This window comes from Amblyomma americanum, chromosome 1 (assembly GCF_052857255.1).
Source record: "Amblyomma americanum isolate KBUSLIRL-KWMA chromosome 1, ASM5285725v1, whole genome shotgun sequence".
Taxonomy (NCBI): Eukaryota; Metazoa; Arthropoda; class Arachnida; order Ixodida; family Ixodidae; genus Amblyomma; species Amblyomma americanum.
This window is the reverse complement of record NC_135497.1, coordinates 399,351,752-399,375,316: the sequence shown is the minus strand read 5'-3', so window position 1 is coordinate 399,375,316 and position 23,565 is coordinate 399,351,752. Positions and strand designations below refer to the sequence as shown.

Below are 23,565 nucleotides of genomic sequence, written 5' to 3'. Positions count from 1 at the left end.
AATGTTACATCAATATGCAGGTACCAACTGGCAGGTACTGGTGAAAATGTCACTTAACTGCACCAGTTGGAGCTTTTCAAGTGATTGGTTCAGCTGATAGCATTCTAGCAATATCTGCGTAGTAGGCCAGTGGGGCCTAAAGATATATATTTCAGAAAATCAAGAAATTTGCTGAACTGTTACCTTAGGTGGTAGCCAGAAGTACCCGAGCACTCTATAAAGACACCTTAACTCAGAAAAAAAAGAGTGAAATTTTGAAGCACGTGTATTCGGTTCTGCACGCAATGCTTACACTTGAGCGGAAGTTGATTGACTGAGAATTTTGCCTGCCAATCAATCAGTGCAAGTTAAATAGGAGATAAGTAATGATCACAACGCTGACCATGCGTGCTGCCATGCGTGCTGGAGGCTGTATGGCAAGGTCACTATGTACAGCGCTCTGTCAGTTTGAAACAAAAGCTTTGAACGACAACAGCTGCCGCGAAAATGAGAAAGACAAAGTTTGCATGCAGAGCGGTGCATGCACGCGTACACAATCGAAGACGAAAAGGTGCTTTTCTTTTTTATTAACTCAGTACAGGTGAATAGCCACCCGATTCTTGGCCGATCCCCCAGTGTGGGTATGTGTCATCTTTTGTTAGGCCAACAACTACGCAGTTTACGAAGAAAAAAATGGACTAGCGCTGTGTAACATACGCTGCTCCTGTCACAAGGCACTCGTTGTTCAGTTCTTATATGAGTACATACATAATTGAAACATCTTGGGCGCTCGCGAGGTAAACAATACGCGACTAAAGCGAAAAGTTTGCACGTTGCTGAACCAACACACTGCTGCCGCACACGTAAGGCTGACGTCGCGCCATAAAAACAGCGCTAGGTGAGCAATGCAATGAGAGCAAAGATAGCACTTACCGGTATTTTTTGTTCAGATTATCCATTTTTTGCTTGACCTGCTTTGCAGTGTAGGGGCCTTCGCCCGGCGCTAGCCCGGCGTTCAGCTCCGCCGCCATGGCAGCGTATATACGCGCATTGCGCGTATTTCCCCACAGAGCGGGTAGCTGATCCTCCCAGATGCGAATCAAAGCCGCTGTTGTTACATCAGGCTAGTTGACACGCCTCTGGGAGGACGATTCCTGCGACGCTGCTGCTGCTGCCTCCATGCCTTCCGCGGACGCCGCCATTTTGTCGGTTAGGCGCAAACGGAGGTTAGCCAGCTCGGTTTACGGTAACTACGGTTAGTGGCGTAACTACAGTTTGGCTTTCCGTGTGAGCGCGGCTAACTATAGTTAAGGGTAACCGCAGTTTACTTAACCATGGTTGGGTGCCCGTGTAAATGCGGTATAACCGGTTGAGCCCGATGGCTACCCTTTCTTCAAAGGGATCGCATCGCGCACGTTTGTGTCGTCACGCCTCAAGTACTTACAAACGCTCACCACATAATTGAATGTGTGTCTGTTCATTCTGAAATGTCCTCTAAAGTCGTCGTCCGAGAGGTGAGGCTGGGTTGATCCCCGCCATGACGGACCTCGTGGATAAGCCCGTAGGCACCTGTCACGCGAAGCGATTCGCGCAGTGATCACCATGAGTTGTTTACGGCGCCTTTCTGCTCGTCTTCGCTCCATGTTAAGTCTTTTCCCTTCAGCGAAAACTTCGAGCTCCCGGATTGGCCGCTGTTGCAGCCTTGCTTGCATAGACATGAAGAACGTCCAGAATGCCTCATCTTCGCCGCTTTCATTGACGACTGGCCTGGTCAAAGCAATTACTGCTCATGCAGCACTATGTGCATGGCCGCTGCTACACACAACACGCAGCAGTCGGGAGCATGGACAACGCAGCGGATGAATGAGCGCATTCCACTGGAGGTTTCGAGAAAGAACGAGAGTGGCACCAATGTTTACAAACTGTTTTACCCTGCCGCCAATCTACCGGAGCAGGCGTAGGCTGGAAAATATTTCACGCAAGGATTCTGCACGCCGCAAAATGCATTTTGTTTTAAGTAATCATGTTTAAAAAGCAACGTGGCGAAAATGCCGCTCTGATTTGTGAATTGCGACTTTTTTGCCGATCGTCGCGTCATTTTTATTGTTTCACCCTAGAGGGCGCTAGTGACTAATAACTGCTAGGGTGCCTCGATGCCTGCCCGCCGCGCCGCCGTTCAGTGTGGTGACAGCCTTTGTACCGCTCCGCGCCGCCGTTCGGCAGAAGCGCCGCCATTTTGGTTCGACGTTGCTGCCCGTTGCACGTGTCTCCCGTGCGGTCGACGAGTTGGTGAGGCGGCATTTTCGTGCTCTCGTGAGCAACCGACATTGAAAACATTTTCGCACACGCTCTTGCAAGTGTAACAGTATCCTTATCGTTCACCTGTGGGTGGGTGAACAAGATAAGAGAATGACGGGCTGCTGCGTTCCGCTGTGCACCGGCTCATGGAAAAAAGGACTGCGGACTTTTCGGTTTCCCCGAGACCCTGAGAGAAGAAAGAAGTGGGAGGCTCAAGTGGAGCGGGAGAAGTGGAAAGCGACTGACACATCTAAGATATGCGAGGTATGTGATCAAAGCTTGCTTGTGCCTCGGCGTTTGATAGGGAAGTTGTCTAAGTTGGTGGCCGTCGTTTAGCGCGTAGCGTTTCTTCTTCATACGTGACGTGTACAGAATGTGTCCGCGGTGGCTGTGCAGCCTATGTTTAGTATACAGCCGCAAGTGTTATATCGTTGGATAGCTTATGTCCAGTATAACTACGCTGCGCTCATTAGAGGTTTCAATTAATTACTGCTAGTTAATTGTAATTAATTGCTGTTTACGCTGCATTATTTAGTCATATATATTTGGAAAGCCTATGTAGGGAGACTTAGGTGCCTTCGGTAGTTTTCTCTTTACTGTTCTGTCTTGTTTGTTTGCAGCTGCAGGTGCGCATGCTTATGTCGCTCTACTTAGTGCGCGCAACGTGTCGCGACTCAGTGCACCTTCACTGCGATCCTGATAGCGGTACGTGAATAATCGCGGTGGTATAAGCCGAAAGTTCGATGATGCGAATTTGTTTCAGCATCCCAGTAAATAACCAAAATGTTAGCAGTGATCAGTTCGGTGGTGTCAATATGACACTTTCGTGAATATAAGTGCCTCTGCATGATAGTTCAGAAGAGCCTGTCCCGCTTACTCTGTGTGCTTGCATGTGTGGTCTGCTTGTCTCTAAGACTGCTTCCGTGTTAACATTTTCTAGCGTCACTTTGAGCCTGACCAGTACGAAAATGCCAGACAAGACGGGCGGCGGCTGCTGAAGTCTACTGCAGTTCCGACTCTCTTTGATTTTAGACGTAAGTAATGATTTCTTGTGAGTCACTGTGTTGCTTCCAATTACAAGCGTTATGCGTATTGAATATGAATGCCTTTATTTCTCCATGCAGCGCAACCGAAACGCAGGAAACCTCCTGTGAGGCGACGAAGTTTAGCTGATTCTGCAACTTCAGCTACCGAATCATTTCAGTCGACAGATGTTGCCTCACCCGGATCTTCTTCTCTCAACGATCAGGAGCTAGACACAGGTGAACTCTGCATCAGCGATAGCACAGAAGAAGAGGAACAGGAGGGGCACTGTGACATCCTGGATGTTGACTCACTGTCAACAAGCGAAATGCGGAAAGCTCTCCAGGACATGCAGAAGAAAAACTCTCAGCTTAAGGAAAGTCTGTCTGTCGCTAAAAAGAAGATGAGGACTGCTACGAGGCAAGCAGCCAAGCTGGAAACAAAGGTCACAATGTTGACTGCCAACTTGAAATATCTGAACGAAGACCAGAAGACAGCTCTAGAAAGGCAGGATAGAACATGCCGCACGTGGAGTGCCGACACAGTAAAAAATGCACTGCAACTCAAGTTCGCCTGTGGAAGTACAGGTTATGACCTCCTCATAGAGCAAGGCTACCCCCTGCCATCACGGCGCACACTATGTAGAAGATTGCAGCATCTGTCTTTCAAGCCTGGCGTGCTGCATGAAATATTGTCTGCAATGCAAACAAAAATATCTTCAATGAAAGATATCGAAAAAGACTGCATACTATTTCTTGATGAGATGGAAATCCGGAGTGGGATAGAACTTGACCGTGGCAACGATACTCTGCTTGGAATGATAACATTGCCTTCATCTGACCAGCCAGCAAAGCATGCGCTTGTCTTTATGGTGGGTGGCACAAATACCCGTTGGAAACAAGTAATTGCTTTTCATTACACAGGTGCTTACGTCAGTGGAGATGTGCTCAAGGACTTCGTATTCCACCTTATCAAGCTCTGCACAGACATTGGCCTTCGTGTGCGCTGTGTCACTTCTGACATGAGAAGCTCCAACCACGCGATGTGGAGGTCACTGAACTTAAGCAGCTCTCGCAACGCTGTTACAGTGTCCAGTGTGCCGCATCCCTTCATAAGCAACGAGACACTACATTTTATGCCAGACCCTGCCCATGTGCTGAAGAACGTGAGGGGACATTTTGTTCGGAAAGATCCGATGCACCTGAGTAGCGAGATAGTTTCACGGTTCAACTCACCGACAACTGAAATAACAGTCGAACACGTTGAGGTTCTTTTGAACTTAGATAGCTATCAGCTACAAGTTGCACCTAATTTAACCCATGTGCATGTGTCCACTGGGCACTTTACAAAAATGAAAGTAGGAATAGCTGTACAATTATTTAGAGAGTCGCCTGCAACTATTCGGTATTATATCGAGCAGCGGCTACTACCACCTGAAGCTGAGACAACTGCGTGGTTTCATGAACTGATCTCAAAGTGGTACTCCCTGATGACAGCTCGCCACCCAGTTGTGGCTCTTAGCTTCATGAATGAAGAGAAATAAAGGGAAGCAATTTCAGTGCTAAACCTCACTGTTGAGGTCATTAATAGCCTAAGCATTGGTGTGAAGAAGGTATGGAAGCCATGCCAGGCAGGTGTTGTTATGTCGACGAATGTTATTTTGCAGCTGCACATTTTTCTCCTGAAGGAATGTGGATACAAGTTTGTATTAACAGGACGGTTTGCACAGGACTGCCTGGAGAACTCATTCTCTGTTATAAGAATGCTGAAACCAGTCCCGAGTCCATATGACGTGAAAAATGCCATAAATATTCTTTCCGTGAGCCAGTTCTTGAAAGTGCCAAAATCCACCAGTTATGACACTGATGACAGTGAGTACCTCGTAGACATTTTTTCTGCGGAAATTAGGCACGTACAGCAAGAAGTCCCAGTTGACGTAAATGATTTTGATTTTGAAGATCTTGAGCCTCTTTGTCATATTGAAAGCAACATTGTGGCCCATCTAGCAGGGTTTCTGGAGAGGCCACTGCTGTCAACTGTAACTTCTTGTGCTGTGTGCACAAATGCGCTTACTGGAGAAGAAGTAGGAGAGGAACATGCTCTTGTGCAAATGAAGGAATATGTGAGTGGTGGAAGGAACCTTACTTACGTTAGTCGTGGAGTACTGAGCCTCGTTGAAAGCTGGGAGAGTGCCTTCAAAAAGTTTTCTGAGGAAAGTGACATATGCCGATTGAAAAGCCCCATGAAAACTTTGAGGCGCATCCTGGAAGAATGTGTACCTCCTTTTTCGGTGCACTGCAGTGACCACCCCACTCTGAACAAAAGACTACTTGAGCGCTTTGTAACGCTGAGGCTACGCATCTATTTGCGTTGGCTGATGCAGCCTGATGATTCATGTGACGGATATGGCAGCAAGACAGTCGCTGGTGCTAACCTTGAATAAAATTTATTTTGCAAAGTCTATATACATTTTCGCAAGCTACCTGTTTTCTGTAAACCTCACTGAGTGCATGAAACGACCGCTGTTATTAAAAACACATTTAAACCTTCGCATTTGCTTTAGAGATATGATTATGCAGAGTGCTATTATGCCACCAATACACTAATTGGAAGCACAAAATTGTAGCTCATGTGTAATCTAGACTCATCGTGTACAGGATCACTGTGAAATAAAAAAACGGCCGGGACTCTGTGATATAAGGCCGTGAACTGCTGTTAAACGCAGCAAACGAAACATGTGCTTCAAAGTTTCGAGGGAGCCTACCAACACGTGAACAGAAAAGCGTTGTGTAATTTCACAAACGGTTTTGTCAAAAAATTTTTCCACCGTCCAAACGAAATAATATTGCGACAGTGAAAACTCAATTAACATTCCGACTCACCAATCGCCTCTCCTCGTAACACCGCAGCGCTCTGCCATTATGACTACTGTGCTTTTTTACAACAGAATATGAGCTCTGCATTTCAGCACGAAAGCATAATTCCACACATGCCAGAAATTTTCAGCTTCCGATGTGATTGGTGAGATTCCTGCCCTCTGCAACGATAGCTCGGCGGGCGCGCGAGGCGCTTCTTCAAACGAAAATGGCGGCGCCGCGGGGATGTCACCACCCTGAGCGGCGGCGCGGCGGGCAGGCATCGAGGCACCCTAATGACTGCCGCCACTAGCCGGTGTGTAACAGCAGTAAACCGTGGTTCGCGCTAACCGTGGTTAAGCTCGGTAACCTCGGTTAAGCATAACCGCGGTTAAGCCAGCCGTGTAACAGAGGTATTAGTCCGCAAAACTCCCGTCCTGGCCTCAAACTACAAAGAGCTCCACTGCAATTATCATAGATATTTTCTTTGGAAATTTTCAGCTCAAATATTTTGCATGTTCCCAGTGCTGATTTCGTTAGCATCCCTGCTTTCCACAGAGATCTCTTTTTTCTTTAACCTTTTTTTAACCGATAATTGATGATTTGCCCCCCTACTGCTGTCAGATATTTGCTTGTCAATTTTCTAGTTCGCTTTCTCCATTTTATGTCAACATTCCTTATATACAGGCATCTGAAAACTTATCTGAACTACCGCCCGATTTCTATTTTGCCGGTTTTTTCAAAAGGCCTAGAAAAGATAATACATCTCGGAATAACAAAGTTCGCCAATAAGTTTAATCTTATCAGTACCTCTCAGTTTGGCTTTCGTAAAGGCCGTTCTACCGAGACTGCTCTTTTAGCGCAAAAAGAAATAATCCTCAAAGCATTCGAAGAAAGATAAATAGCTGCTGGCCTGTATATTGATTTTTCGAAGGCATTCGACTGCCTGCACCACACAACACTACTAAAAAATTAGAATTGTATGGCATACGAGGAACTGCACTACAACTAATAACGTCATACACGCAAAAACGGAAGCAATGTGTAACAATCGGAAACTACATGTCAACCTACAAAACAATTAATGCAGGCGTACCTCAAGGGAGCATCCTGGGGCCCTTGTTATTTAATTTCTACATCAATGATATCACAAGGATCCCTACAGCAGCAAAATTTGTAATCTATGCTGATGACGCTACTTTTTTTGTTTCGAGGCAATAGTTATGACTCCCTGGAAAATAATATTAGGAACTCTCTGAATTATTTACATTCTTGGAGTGTCGCAAATTCGCTGCAGATTAACAGCAAGAAAACAAAAGTCGTTATCTTCACTCCAAGGCAGTCATCAGCGCAACGTATTAATTTAACCTTCGGTGACACAACAATAGAAGTCGTGGATACAATAAAAATACTTGGTGTACATTTTCATAAACACATGTTATGGGACACTCACGTTAACAATATTGTTTACCGAATTGCCAGAAGCGTCGGCTTACTAGCGAAATTCGAATATTTTCTACCGACCGCAATTAAGTTACTTTTGTTCAATGCATTGTTTCAGTCACATGTAAACTATTGTTTTCTGGTATGGGGAAGCACAACATTTACAAATTTACAATAGATTCACATGCTACAAAAAAAAGCAGTTCGCCCTATCGCAGGGGCAGATCCTTATGCACACACTAGAAGCCTGTTTACGCAATTCAAAGTACTTTCTGTGCATCGGCTTTACTCTTATATTTTAGCCAAAAGATATAAACAGGATGTCCAAAACAATGAGGACCTCATTCAAACCATATCAAATCTAAGTTTAAGAGAAGGTAGATCAACATCGCGGTCACCTGAAATTTGGAAAATTCCATTCATACGCACAACCATCAGCCGTCAAATGCTCGAATATTCACTTCCAACTTTGTTAAATTATCTCCATAAACATGATATTAATATCCGAAGTGTTAGCACCCAAACTCTGAAGAATTTTTTTACACAACAAGAGTGATGGTTATGCTCGCTATAATTGTATAATGATGATTTTCTTTTCTCAGGTGTATTCTGCTGGTCTTGATGTGATGGGGATATCTTATCCTTGTGTAAAATGCAATTTTTTCTTTTCAGACAAGTAGGTATTGACTCACTTTCTATGTGTGTATGTCCTCGTGACTATGCTGCTATACATGTAAATGTGCAACTGCTGTATGCCTTGTAAATGGGGGCTCGAACCACGTCAAGTGATATGTTTTCACTTTTGTTCGAGTCCCTTTCTGCCTCGACGGAATAAAGTTCAATTTCAATTTCAATTTCAATCTAAATATTTGGTTGTTTCGAGCACTACACAGTCACTTGGTATTGTACTGTTCAGCCATGTTTCGCTTATCACTAGGACATGCGGACTTTCTGTCGACAAAACATACTCTAACGCAGATAGTTAACACTGTGAGAATTCAGTGATAAAATTCGTAGCCACCATTGGACTGTAAATTACGAGGAGAATAACCAGGACTATCCGAAGCGCCGGAATCGTCATGCATGTCCTCAGCCCTTCCAGCGCGTTACCTATTAGATCAGTGGTTTAGAAGCGAGCGCTAATCTTTCTTGTGGTCCCATACGTAAACCTTGTCGTTTATGTTTAACTTGTTCAAGAAGACCTTCTCGCCCTTAGCCCTCTCATCAGACGCAGTTGCCCACAACTTTCGTCGTACCTCGACCACTTACTTCTTTCGCACAGTCATTGCTGATATTAACTGCTGTCAGTTTTTTGCGGTTTTTCAGTATCTGCTCCTTTTCCTTGGCGTAATAAAATTTCATAATAGGTCTCGGTCGTTCACTGTCCTTTTACAAATGCGATAAATTCTTTCTATGGACTTGTCTTCAACCCCCAGCTTTTCATGATGCAGTTCACCAACGAGAGCTTCCTTCAAGTTCGACTCAGGATCACCGCTTTCCTCCGGCATGCCAAAAACCAGAAAATTGTTGCGCGTGCATTTATTTTCTTCCTGGACCAGTTTTCCGGCATGTTGCTGTTCTGTAGCCTGAAGATACATGACTTTCTTATTCAGTTCCTGAATGAACAGAAGGAATTCCGATACGTGATCAGTCTTAGGATTTAGTTGAGAAATGTATCCGCTGATAGAAGTTAATCGACAATCAGATTCCGCTTGATTGTCTCTAATTATCTGCAGCAGCTCAGCTGTCTTACACCCTGAATTTTCTTCACCGTCTCCTGACAAAAGCAGCTGCATCACAGACCAATAGTCAATAAGCGGGCAACAAAACCTGCCAGGGCACGGCAGAATAACTAAAAATCGATTGCCATTCGGTAAGAACAGTCGTTGCACGGGGAACCAACCGGCAACAACAGCGGTGGAGACATGCTGTCCAAGCCAGGTGCCGTGCCCTCTGACCTGGGGCTAGATTACGCAACTCCTCCTCCTCCTCCTCCTCCTCCTCCTCAATACTCCTGAAGGCGTAGCGCCCAGCTGCCAAGACGCCCGCAGGGGTCTTTCAGCGAGGACAGCCAGCAAAGGGCATGGTGGTCCGTGACAACGGAAAAAGCACGCCCGAACAAGTATGGCCGGAATTTAGCTACAGCCCAAACAAGGGCGTGGCACTCCCGTTCGGGAATCGAGTAATTGCGCTCGGCAGGTGAAAGCAGGTGACTAGCATACGCAACGACGCGGTCTGGACCCCGGGAGCGTTGTGCGAGCACTGCTCCGATCCCGTAGCCGCAGGCGTCTGTGCGGTGTTCAGTAGGGGCCGAGGGATCAAAATGTGCCAGAATCGGTGATGACGTCAGCAAGCGGACAAGCGTGGAAAACGTATTTTGTTGATCAGGGCCCTAGGTAAACTCGGCGTCTTTTGGAAATTCCATTTCATCAACTGGGCTTGCCTCTGTCCTCCGCGGTTGTTCTTTCCATTGGCGCTTCTTTGCCTGGACGAAGCGACAGGCGCGTGCGCTCTGCTGTGGAAAATTTTCTTCAAGAAACGCAGCGACTCCCATTCTAACTCCTTTTTCCCGCTCTCAGTCAGTACGACATTGAAACACTACAGGCATTGTATACTATTATGCACATTAAGCCATTGTCCCATCCATGATCTCCAAGTTAACGGGACCCCTGTTCTTCCGTCTTCCAATATATCAGACTACATACTATTACCACTCCTTTCCAAAACTTTCCTGCATCCAGCAATTAACCGCCTGTGTCTTGGCCACTCGCCCGTAGTGGGTATGTGCCAGCAATATCTGAGGCCTTCCTTCCTTCCTCGGTGTCGGTCTTCAGTAGGTGAGTGAGGGGACGAGCGATAAGGGCAAAATCTGGAACAAAACGAAGAAAGTATGAACACAGCCCAAGAAAACTGCTCGCGTCCTTCTGGGACTGTGGACGAGGAAAGTGTTGCACCGCTCCAATTTTAGCGGGATCAGGACGTACGCCGGAGGCGTCGACGAGATGTCGAAGAATGGTGAGTTGCCGGCGGCCGAGTCGGCATTTGGACGAGTTGAGTTGTAGCCCAGCCGTACGAAATACAATCAGGATACTGCTGAGACGTTCAAGGTGCGAGGCAAAGGTGGGCGAGAAGACAACATCGTCGAGGTAGCACATACACGTAGTCCACTTAAATCCGCGAAGGAGCGTGTCCATCTTCCTTTCGAAGGTAACTGGTGCATTACAAAGTCCGAACGGCATGACTTTGATCTGGTATAAACCGTCAAGTGTGACAAAAGCTGTTTTTTCGTGGTCCTGCTCATCAACGGCGATTTGCCAATAACCGGAACGAAGATCAATGGAAGAAAAGTATTGAGATCCGTGGAGGCAGTCGAGAGCGTCATCGATCCTTGGTAGTGGGTACACGTTTCTTCTTCTGATGCGGTTCAGGTGGCGGTAATCAACGCAGAAACGCCAACGGCCTTTTTTCTTTTTAGATGGACGACGGGACAGGCCCAAGGAGTGGAGGACTGTTCGATGGTGTCCTTAGTGAGCATCTTTTCGACTTCCTTTTGTATCACTTGGCGTTCGGAACTGGACACCATATAAGGCCGTCAGTGCAGAGGAGTGGCGTCACCGGTGTTGATACGATGCTGCACAATAGTCGTACGCGCTAAAGGGCGTTCATTGAAATCGAATATCTCCTGAAAGGATGCCAGTAAATGTTTATGCGCCTGTGCTTAGTCTGCGGAGAGATCGGAAGCGATCATATTGGCATAATGGTCAGGTCTCGAAATAGCTGTGAAATGACCGTCCGAAGAAGGCGATACACTGTTTGTGACAGCGGAGATCAGATACTCTTCGGTCAGGGACAGCTTGGCGAGGCACATGCCTTGAGGAAGCGTCTGGACGTGCATACTGAAGTTGAGAACAGGTAGACATGCGCTTTTTGCCGATACTGTGAAAACTGTGTGTGCAAGGGCAGCATTCTTTGTGACGGGCAAATCAAGTTCAGGGGTTAGATTACGCAAATGTGACAAATTCTGTCACAAGTTATTGACAGTGACGTCAAAATGACGACACGATAAGACGTCACCACGAGACGCAACGAGGAATCAGCCAATTACAGGAGGGCGGCGCCCTGAGAGCATTCGAGGGGCCGTCTGCTTAATTTTTTGTAAAAAGAAATAAATGAGGAACGATGAAAATAACTAATATTTTATTTTGCCGAAACATTGTGTTTGAAGTTTGAAAATATTAAGCAAAACAAAGCGTTCGAAGTTGTGCTATTAAATTGGCTGGTAGGTAACTTTTGCTGCCGCGGGGATGGCTGACGGCGGTAAAACGTCAAGCCGCTTTGAACGAAAGCAGCCGATTCTACACCATGTTATTGTTTGTTACGCGGCGTCTTAAATGAATCTACATGTGTGGTTGACCTATGTGCGCAGAAAAATTTGAAGGAATGCAGTGAAGGCTATGTGCCTACCGAGCGAACTCACAAGAACCGCTTTGTACGAAATCGACGGAGACAACTTGTTGATGTGCTTTCTACTGCCAAAAAGTGAGGTGTTGCAGTATGTTTTGTGCGGTTGTTTATTTCCCCTTGGGAAACAGAAAACGACCACGAAGTGCGATTTGCTGGGAAAAATAAAGTGCTTTGCCAGCCTAAGCCTATTTTATTTATATATCTGTGGCACAGAGGTGACCGCGGGAACCCGCCCCTTCTGCGCGCTAAGTTACCAGATTGCCTGCAATACCTGCCGCACGCATTTGCTCACCGTCGGTTGTGCGATGCCGACGTGCGCCTCGCTAACAACGACAGCTTGAAAGTCGCCGGTAGCGCCGGTAAGAACCGCAGTGCACATAGCACCTGCCGCCGCACCGACAACGCGCTCGCACGCACACCTCCAAGTTCATCAGCGACTTTGTCGCATAGCCACTCCAGTCTGCTTCTCTAGTCGAAAAAGGCGTCGAAACAGCTCGTCCAGCAAGTCAAACGCGTCTTCGTGCGCCCTCCTACGCCGTTGCTCGCGCCAGCGCATCCGCCTCAGTCGTATTGTCGCGTACACCGCCTCCATTTTCTGTCAAAACGGCAACGGTCAAATTGACAGCCTAAAAACTGTGACAAAAAAGCTGTCAAATAGCGGCTGCATAATTAGGTGTGCAACGTAATCACTTCTGCCACATCCGTGACGTCATCTGCAGCCACCCATGACGCAAAAAAGCAATATGGCCGCCGGCCACGACCGACCAATAGAGCGAGGCTTATTGACACCTTTGTGACAAGTTTTTGACGGTTTTCGTAATTAAGAGTTACGTAATCTGACCCCTGATCGTAGTCTCGTTGCTCCTTTAGTAGGTCCGCTGCCGATGACGTAACACCTTGCGATTGGCATATCCCACGAATGAACAGTTTGTTATGACGAAATCAGTGCATATTAAAAAAAAAACAGCGCGAAAAACGGGGACGACGGGTAGTAACGCAGGTCTTGCAGACACTCACTGGGCGGGCGGACTGGGCACCGACCCTGGCTGTGGAATATGACTTCAAAGGCCTTTGGGTTGAAGGGAAGAACAATTGGTCTCAGCCACTGGTTCTCTTCCATCACGAGGTCGCCATACCGGCGGTACTTATCTGTGCTGGCACCTTGAAGCTGGTACAAGAATAAAAATAACATCTGCAACTAATTTAGTTGGCATGGAGTAACTGTTTACTTTCGAGTATGAATGTAACGATGAAGAATCCAGGTATTTTACTGCGGAATTACTCTCTTCATTCATCCACAAGATGATTTATACATGCGTGAAGTGAGTATTGCTGACAGTTATCGCACATGCTGCCTCGGTAGCACGGCGGTTATGGTATTCTGCTGCTGACCCGAAAGATGCGGGTTTGATCCTGTGCCGGGGAAGCTGAATTTCAATGGAGGCGAAAAGCTAGAGGCCCGTGAACTGCGCGAATCAGTGCACATGAAAGAACCACAAGTGGCCGGAAACCTCCACTTTGGCGTCCCTCACAGCCTGTCATTTTGGGACGTTAGGCCTCATAAACGCATGAAACCAATCGGGTATCGCAAATGTTTTGAACAATACAGCTGGCCATCAAGTGCATAATTAGTGGTAGTCTCACTATGGATTGTATAACTATCGATAGCAATACTGTCCATCAAGAGTACTATCATTAGTACAATCAATAGGAGTATCAATACTACTATACCATCGACAGTTTAAAAAACCTAGATACTATCGGTAGCCAATTTACCAATAATTCTGCATCACTACCTGAAAATATAGTGTATGTGTAGTGTCTCATGTAAGTGAAATCATTATTGTTGCAGCTCATTGTTACTTTCATTCCTTTGATTTTTGGTTCTTATGCAGTTAACTGTGAAAACTACTATACCATCGACAGTTTAAAAACCTAGATACTATCGGTAGCCAATTTACCAATAATTCTGCATCACTACCTGAAAATATAGTGTATGTGTAATGTGTCTCATGTAAGTGAAATCATTATTGTGGCAGCTCATTGTTACTTTCATTCCTTTGATTTTTGGTTCTTATGCAGTTAACTTTGAAAACGCACGCCATTGCTTATATCATATGCCCATTTTGTACCATCGGTGAATATCATTACACCTTTCGTGCTCACTCTCATCTTACAACATTGTTCTGCTTAAGCTTCTGCTTGAGGTCTGCTTACGTATCCCTGGTATTCTTGTTTGGTGAAGGATTCGCTCCTAATAACTGCAGGTGAATCCCACTAGCCTGAGTATGTCGCAAGATACCGAAACACGTATCCACTCGCAATATAACTCCTCTTAACCACAACTCACTTCATGTACAACCAGTATGATTTCCGCAAATATTTATCGTGCTATTCATTTCTGTTAATAGCGAAACTTCATCAGTTATTCTTCTCTTCCTTCTAGGTTAACTCCATTATTATTGCTTTCGGGGATACTTTTGATTGCCTGTCTCATAACGCCCTAATGATAAAAATACGTTACCTGCAGCGAGTAAAACATACTAGGCAGCAGATTAACGTGTTTATAACAAACCTCCTTCAGTCAGTTAAGCTAGAAAATTTCTTGTCAAGGTTTGATGCTGGGTGTACTTCTTCTCTTAATTTTTAGTAGTGACATTAAGTAAATCAAAACATCAGCAATAGCATTATATGCAGATAGTTTCGTACTTCAAAGAAATATCTAACTCTTCTGTCATCATTACATGCAGGCTGATCTCGATGACCTAACTCGTTGGCACGGTAGGTAGCAAATGATAATTAACGCAGATAAAGGCAAAGGTTTAAAGTGCGTTACTAACATGAGTCCTAACTCAAAATAACCCTAATTGAAACAGCTGAGTGGGGAAAATATCTTGGCGTGCATTTTAACTGTAATTCATGCTGGGGCATTCATATTGAATTAATCACTTCAAAGCCTGAAACTTGTCCTTAAACTTCGAGTGCATCAGGCCATGTGTAGAAAGACAGGTAGAGGAAGTTTTAAAATATTTCGGAACTATTCTGATATATTTTATTTTAAATTTCCTTTTCCTTTCCTTCTACCCGTGATACAGCTGTGGAACGGGGAGTCCACCTCTTTGGACTCGTGTACTATTTGCATTACGCCAACATATGACACAAGACTACTCGCATTCAACGCTCTAATCAAACCTGCAATAGACTACGCGCCAGTCATTTGGAATTTCCATCATACCTCTCTCATTAACATGTAGGCCAGCTTTGTTCTGAAGGGGCTCCAATTCACTTTTAATATACTCTCGGCATCGCAATACGCAGCAATTTCAGCCGTTTATTTTTTTCCCACGCACTATACTACAGCAACACACCATTTATATGTTCATATATTGTTCTGGCAGTGCCCGCATCAGTAAGTGATTTATTTTCAGTTAGAAATAAACATTATTAAAAAGGTTTGAGGAAAAAAGTCCTGAAACCCGTTAATCAGCAGCAGCAGGAATGCAAAATGACAATCAATGATTTGAACACGAAGATAATAAAGCACAGTCAAGAAAAAAAAAGAACGGGCAAAAAGAACGTGCCCGCAACAAAAAGTAAACTTTACAAGCTACATAGGTTACATAATATCTCCGAATAGGCAGCATTGACAAAATCACAAGGATTAGGTGTAGCGATTATACAGTAACACTTATGACTAACAATTATACACACAATCAACATTGGCGGCAAAAATAACTGTGCACTCTGGACAACGGAAACATGTAAAACATCGATATTCTCCGAGATCAGTGTGATAAGCAATTCAGATAGGGTATAATCGATCATTTGCTTACCATAAGTAGTGCGTGGGTGCGCAACATACCAGGACTCCGGACATCACGTTGGGTAATGAAGTATATTTTTTTAAAGATTAGCTGTTGAGTGCAAATCGAATAATGCAAATCGGATAGTGCAAATCGGATTTTTGGAACAAATGTTCACTTGGGGAATCCGATAGCACACCACATATTGTGCTGGGAAACTGTTTCTGAAGGAGGAGTAGCCAAACTACATTTGCGGAAGATGTGATACCCCAGACAAGGCAGCAGTAGTTCAGATGACTCATATTGGGTTATAAAACAGAACGATATAAACCCCTTTGGCCTTGGCTATCGCTTTCCTGAGCTTGGCGCGACCCTCTGCAATAGCTGCCATCGGCCACGAATAATCAAGCAAAACACATCTTGTGCGATGTTCAAGCCGTTCATTGGCGCCTCTCCGAGTTTCTATTGCTTCCATCCGCGATGTTCTTCCAGTGCCTCGGAACTGCGCAGGAAATATCGGCGAACGGAGGACACCTTCCGTACGATGTTTTTCATCGTAGCGCTCGAGCTGGGAATAGTAGGGGATGGTTCCACTGACGAATCTTTTATCCATCATCGATGCCAGTGTCCTGGTGACTAGAGAAATCCTGTATGCTAGCCGTGACGCCCAGCCTGGCGTCTAACTTCTTCGGGGACGTGAGCTGCACGATTCCTACGCAGGTGAGGGCTTCGACAAGGGCTTCATGGAGATGACCTGCAGTGGCTTCTCCGTCGAGATAGTAGCGGTTTCAGCCGCTCCGGGCTCGTGACATCGTCAGCACCGCGTGACCACCAGTTAACGAATCATAGGGACCCGCCAAAGTTGATAGTGTGAACTCTCCAAATTTAGAAACTGGCCCACTCCCAAAAACTCCGAACGACCAACATTTTGAAGTAACCCCACTACTGAAAATGAATTAAGGTGAATAATGCATCGGAATAGCGTAATGAAATAGGAAAACTCCCATACAATGTAAGAAAAGGTGGTGGAACATTCACATGACTCATGCATGCCATATTAGTGCAATTGAACGGGTTCCACCAGGTGTTTCAGCGGCATAATCGCAAGAACAATACACGCTCTGTGTAGGGACCATGGCAGGCAGCCTAAAGTGTGTCGTATTTCCTTCTCTAAGCATGTGGTTAAAAAGGCCCCAGGTTTTAATTGCTACCAAAAGAGCTTTGAGGGATTTCCTGGGCCGTATAAATATTTCACTCCTAACCTGTGCCGTTGCGAGTACTAGACATGGGGGAAGCTTATGGGACACTTTCCATTATTCCTCTTGGGACTACAGTAGCCTCGAATTTTTCCGCGCACTATTCATTGCAGGAACGAACCGCAACACCGCCGTTCCGTTTCACGCAGGTGACCACAGTCTTGAGCCTCCTGTCATCGAGCCCTGAAAAAAAAAGAGCGGCGAATGCAATTTATAGGGGCTGTTATGTTTGTAAACGCAAGTAAGCTGAAATTTCTGGTCCTCCATAGCAAGAGCGCGGAAAGTTGCTAATTCCAGATCTTTAGTAGAGGTATTTTTCCTGTAGTAAACGTGTCCTGGCTAGTAATGATGATTGACCGCGAGTTAGAACTCGATCATATACTCATAGAAAACGCCTTACTTTTGATTTTGTGTATACGGTCGAGTCATTGAAAGTTTTTTTTTTCATTTTTCCATACCATTTCCATAGCATTTCTTTAGCGCCTCGCCGGACCATATTGCGCAATGGAGCGAAGAGTGCGGGTATTATCTATGTAATGTCACTCACCATGTCGAGGTGTCGAGCAATAGGGTTGTAAATATAACCGAAGCTATATGAAATATATACTGCCTTGTGTGAGCGCCTTAAATGTCGTCTCGAAGAAAGCAGTATGTTTAACAAATAAAAAAATGAGTACTACTGTGTGCCAGTATGGCTATCGATGGAAACCTCGAGTCACTGGACCACAAACGTAGCCAGAGAGACGCAGATTTTCGCTGTCGACCAGAGTTAACCAGAGCTAAATCGCCAGCACTTTTTTCAAGAACCATCGCAAGATTGTAAAACAGAACTGCTGTTACACGACACCAAGGCGCCTTAGAACGGTGCGTTCATGAGTGAAAGTGAGCGTTTTCCTGAAACGAAATTTCCTGTTGGAGAAACTGCCTGTGTTGGAGAAACTGCCTGTGTTGGCGAAATTGCCTGTGTTGGCGAAACTGCCTGTGTTGGCGAAACTCCATGTCATATAATCAAACGGCATTGTGCACTAAACAGCACCCACTTCATACATAATTAGTGTAATCAAAGAAACGGATGACGAAGAGTTGGAAAGCTGCGAAGTATACCCGCTTACGTCATTGTCGGGATGCCTAGTTAACTAATCGCGTTACCGTTGTGTGATTTAAGAGAAATTGGAGAAAAATATAAATATGCGGAGAGAATACACAAGTGTGGCATCATGGACTTGCTTACCATCATCGTGACTCCATCGTCGTGATGGTATTGGCCTAACGTCCTCAACCGTCTCGACGCCACTCAAGTCTAAACCCTCGTCTTGCACAACAGCAAACAGGCTAGCCTCACTCCATTATTAAAGGTCACACCTTCATCGTCATCGTGACCTGCGCTGTAACCGGACTCTTTTTCATAGTCGCTCGCGCATGTCGCGCCAACATCCATGAGAATTTTGCGTTTTCAAACAACATAGATGGGGTGAACACCCGGGTCGTTGTAGTTGCAGTCGAAGGCTGGAGGTCACACTGGGTAGATGAGCAGCGGCGGTTCTCACCCGCCCTGTATTCGTATAGGCACACTAAATTGCCTTCCTGACGCTCATAGACACACAACTTCATGGTGTTTTTACCGAAATCGTTCAGTAGATAATAACTGTGCGCAGAAATGGAACAGCAATCCAAGATGACATCTTTGCCGGCGATGATCGTGTTGTTTATTGTGTTAGTTGATGATGATACCAGGGTGAGATATCTAATGCATCCGTCATCTTCATCATTATCGTCCTTGTCGGTGCTGTTGCGCTCGAGAACGTGTTTTACAGCCCAGCGGATGAGTTTAGATTCTTGATTGTTGCACGTCCCTGCTAGTCGAGCGTACTCGGACATCAGACCCATCCACATGCGGCGCATGGCATCGTCGCTGTGTAGCGCGTACTCGAAAACCGTATCTTTTCAGCACCGCCGCCAGGTGCTGAATTCGTCTGCTTCAGCGCCTGGCAAACCCACAACAGGTGGTGGATGTCTGTTAAGGTGTGGAGTAAATGTAGATGTCACGAAATGAAATTTATTATTGGTGTATTGATAAGTAAGGCTCATCAGTGCTATGTGTTTGGAGGCGTCAGGCATCATCATCATCAAGATAAAGTTTGAAGAATATGAAGAGGATATGATTGAGATGTATGTGTAGCAGAAGCGAGTATTACGGCTTTATGATAGTGCATCGGCCGCATACAATGATAATAGGATATCTACTTTTTAAAGGTAGATCTGACATTTTCGATGGCTCGGTAGTAAGCGTCACTGCGTCGGTAGAAAGCGTCAGCGCTTCTCCTGCTCTCTTGAATATTGCTGAGTATATTGTCACGTGGTGGTGACGTAGAAGAACACAGTAGCAATACTATAAAGACAAAACTAACTTTTATTGGGCGAACCTGTGCCCGCGAAAAGAGGCTACACTTCCAGCCCAACGGTAGCGGCGAACACGGTCGGCGATCGTCTAAAATCTGCCCCGCGGGTAAAGCCCGTCGGCTGTTATATAGCAGTCGTCGAATGTTCCAGACTAATCGTTGGGACCCGCGTGCCTTCCACAAAGTTCTACACCGTTCGCGTCAGGCGATGAAATCGGATAAGATAAGGTTCGGCTACAACAGACAGCGAATAGAAGCATCGATGACTTGCCAGAAACTTCGGATAGATGCAGGCGCGTCCCGCGCTGTGCGATAACACTTGTTAGGCGGCGAAACGTGGTCACCCGACAAAAAAATGACACGTGTCATTACCCCCCCCCCCCCCTCTTGAAAAGCATCGACCCGATGCTGCAAACAAACGAAATAAAAAGCACCGTTCCATATGCGGCGCGTGACATCGTCGCTGTATAGCGCGTACTCGAAAATCATCTTTTCTTTCTGGGGGCAGCAGCAGTGAAATGATGAAAACATCCTCCGGGTCCGTGTTGTGCAGTGTGGTCCAGACATACTTCCGGCAGATCCTTGCATGACTGCCTTGTTTGAAACGAGAAGGCACATCAACGTGTCGTATGCTCGCCCGTAGTCTTCGATCGCAGTGTTCTCTCTGCGTCGCTCTCTTGTTGCTGTTCAGTGCGGTTAGCAAATGTTCGTCTGAGAGACTGCTAAGATTAGCCCGCCGCGGTGGCTCAGGGGTTATATCGCTCGACTGCTGACTCAAAAGGCGCGGGTTCGATCCCGGCCGTGGCTGTCGAATTTCGATGGAGGCGAAATTCTAGAGGCCCGAGTACTGTGCGATGTCAGTGCACGATAAAGAACCCCAGGTGGTAGAAATTTACGGAGCCTTTCACTACGGCGTCTCTCATAACCAGAGTCGCTTTGGGACGTTAAATCCCCATAAACCCAAACCCTTTCACCTTGACCTTCGGTCAAGTGGGAAAGCGTCTGCCGGCATCACATGCGCAAGTCATGAAAGTGGGTTCTGCATAAAACGCCGCGGTGGCTCACCCGCCGCGGTGGCTCAGTGGTTAGGGCGCTCGACTACTGATCCGGAGTTCCCGGGTTCGAACCCGACCGCGGCGGCTGCGTTTTTATGGAGGAAAAACGCTAAGGCGCCCGTGTGCTGTGCGATGTCAGTGCACGTTAAAGATCCCCAGGTGGTCGAAATGATTCCGGAGCCCTCCACTACGGCACCTCTTCTTCCTTTATTCTTTCACTCCCTCCTTTATCCCTTCCCTCACGGCGCGGTTCAGGTGTCCAACGATATATGAGACAGATACTGCGCCATTTCCTTTCCACCAAAAACCAATTATTTATAAAACGCCGGTACACTTTGGTGCGTTCAGCGGAACGCTACGTGTGATCGACGCAACGCCTGCCGTGGAGACCGACGCCCGAACCACGCCCGTAAGTGATGGAAAATGAAATAAGGTTGGTTTTAAGTAAAGGAAATGACGCCTGTCTCATATTAGGCCATTTCCTCCCCCCCCCCCCCCCCCTTCACCCTTCAAGAAAATTTCGTTTGGCTTTGTGAAATTATCTGCAGGGTTTGCGCGTCGTTTGAATCCGTATTTGGTTCCATATCTGCGCATATAACGAGCAATAATACCGTTGTAAATATCAGCGAAACTATATTAAGCATATAGTGCATTGTGTGGGCACCTTCAATGTCGTTTAGAAGAAAGCAAGATATATAACAAGTAAAATGAATGCCTACTACTGCATGTAAGTATGGCTATGTATGGAAACCGCCAGTCACTCGACCACAAACCTAGCCAGGGTGATGCACCTTTTCTCTTTCGGCCATGATTAACCTGAGCTAAAGCACCAGCAATTTTTTCCAGGGCTGCCAACGTAGTTTTGATGAAGTGCTGTAACCTTGAGAAACTACGCATGGTAAAAAAGAAAGAACGCCGCGAAAAACCTACGCATAGACTTTCAGCTGGCCGTGCGTACTTAATCAAACTTTTCGGCAGATACATTCAGAACGACGGCGGGACAGTCAAGCAACAAAACGTGGCATCCCCCTTCATTCCTTCCTTAGCCGACAGTACAACGCAAGGGTCGCTGACTCTGTCATCGTGTGCCCCTGAGACCATCGAATATGCGTCCAAAAGCTCCTTAGTGGATGTGCTGTTTCAACGTCGCTGTACCTATCAGAAAATACCTTGCGCCTATGCACACTAAATTGAAAACACTTCGAGACATCTAGCACCCTGCAAAGCACTGCCGACAAAACATTTGTGGCGTTCTAAAAGATACCATCGATTATTATTTCAGACGCTGTGTACCGCAGAAAGACGTGTAGTTTACGACAAGGAGGAGAATGAATACCTGAAAGACCAGTTCTTTAGGCAATGCGAAAAGCCTTATAATTTCGGAATACTTGTTGTTGGGCTAGTTGGTTTGATTTCATGATTGCACGACTCGGCGCACAAAAACGAAGCCCTAGGACGACAGGACAGAACTCTGAACTGCGCTCCAGAATATTATCCACATTTTATTTAGCTTGACTCATGTCGGGTGACTTTATTACACATTCTAAACAACGCTTTATCAGTTTCGTTAGAACTAGAACGTCCTAGCGAAAACTTGACGCTGCAGTTACGTCTTGCCTAAAACATCAGAAAGTTGCACTCGGTGAAATGAGTGACGTCTGCTATGTCGGTGCTGAGGGTATTCTTTTGAATACCCTTTTGAATATTCTTTTGAGGTTCACTACGCCAGCTTTTCGAGCCGTCAGCGGGGCCGTAAGTTCGACCTTGAATGTAGCTGGAAGTCAAAGGAAATGACGCCTGTCTCACATTGCGCCATTTCCTTTGCAAAAATTTCTTTTCCAATTTGAGTTTCTGAAGTTACCTGCAGAGTTCGCGCGTCGTTCGGAACCGGATTTGGTTCCATATCTTTGCATACAACGACTGATAATACAGTTTTAAATATCAGCGAAACTATATTAAACATATACTGTCTTGTGTGAGCGCCTCTAATGTCGTTTCAAAGAAACAAAGTTGTTTATCAAATAAAAAAAATGCCTACTACTGTGTGTCAGTATGGCCATCTATGGGAACCGCCAGTCGCTGACCACAAAGGTAGCCAGGGAGATGCAGTTTTCCGCTTTCGATGAGGGTTAACCAGAGCTAAACCACCAGCAATTTTTTCAACAAACATTTCAAGGTTGTAATTGTGAGAGATCTGCGAAGAACAGTCGGGTCGAGAGAATAAACTAAGTCACAGGTGTACCCACACAGACGCACATTTAATACACCCTACGTGACACACACTAGCACACAAAACTAACACAAAACAGAACCGATACCCACGACCCGGGAATACCCAGTTCACTAGCGTTTGGCGTTGGTGCTCACGGTTCGGTGCTGATGCAGCGCTGCATGGGTCCATTCAGTGGCATCTACGTGGCCGGCGTCGAGGTGGAGTTTGAAGGGTTCGGGCGGGTCTCACTGGCGGCGCTGTTTGCGGCGTCGTACGAGCTCCCGGTCCAAATGCCCATGGAGGGGATGCCGGTGACGTTGGCGTTGTGGGCACCACCTGGATGGGTGGCCACAGCGCTGGAGGCGCCCCTGGCTGTAACTGGTGGTTGCGTCAACCGTTGATTACCCGGAACTGGCTCGGGAACGGCAGGAAGTCCACGGTGCGACGATGTAGAACTCGAGATCACCGGAGCAGTCGCCGGTGTTGCTCTCTTCCATCCTAGGTGTCTCTGACCCATCGGAACCTCCGCTTCTATGTTCTTCCGCCCCCCCCCCCCCCTCCCCGTGCCACTGCTGCTGTTGCTGACAGGAAGGCAGAAAAAGAAAGTGCATTGGCCTGCCCACTGGCTCAAGCTGAACCACGCTCACTGCCGCGTGCTGAAAGTATCCCTTGCGCTTTTATAACCTTTGCGTTGGTACACGTCATCCTTGTCATCGTCTTCTCCACCACTCAGCTCTTCCTACCTTACCTTATCTGATCGGGTCTTGGTGCAGTTTTT

At 46.2% G+C, this 23,565-nt stretch overlaps 1 protein-coding gene across 1 annotated transcript; it reads left to right on the top strand.

Annotated features, from left to right (window-relative positions):
* Positions 1-2,216: 2,216 nt before the first annotated feature.
* LOC144123634 (uncharacterized) lies at positions 2,217-23,188 on the top strand. The gene is made up of 4 exons (XM_077656435.1): positions 2,217-2,541; positions 3,218-3,311; positions 3,402-4,561; positions 22,961-23,188. Exons 1-4 carry the CDS (start codon positions 2,389-2,391, stop codon positions 23,186-23,188), a joined length of 1,635 nt encoding a protein of 544 aa, XP_077512561.1. The 5' UTR covers positions 2,217-2,388.
* Positions 23,189-23,565: the final 377 nt, after the last annotated feature.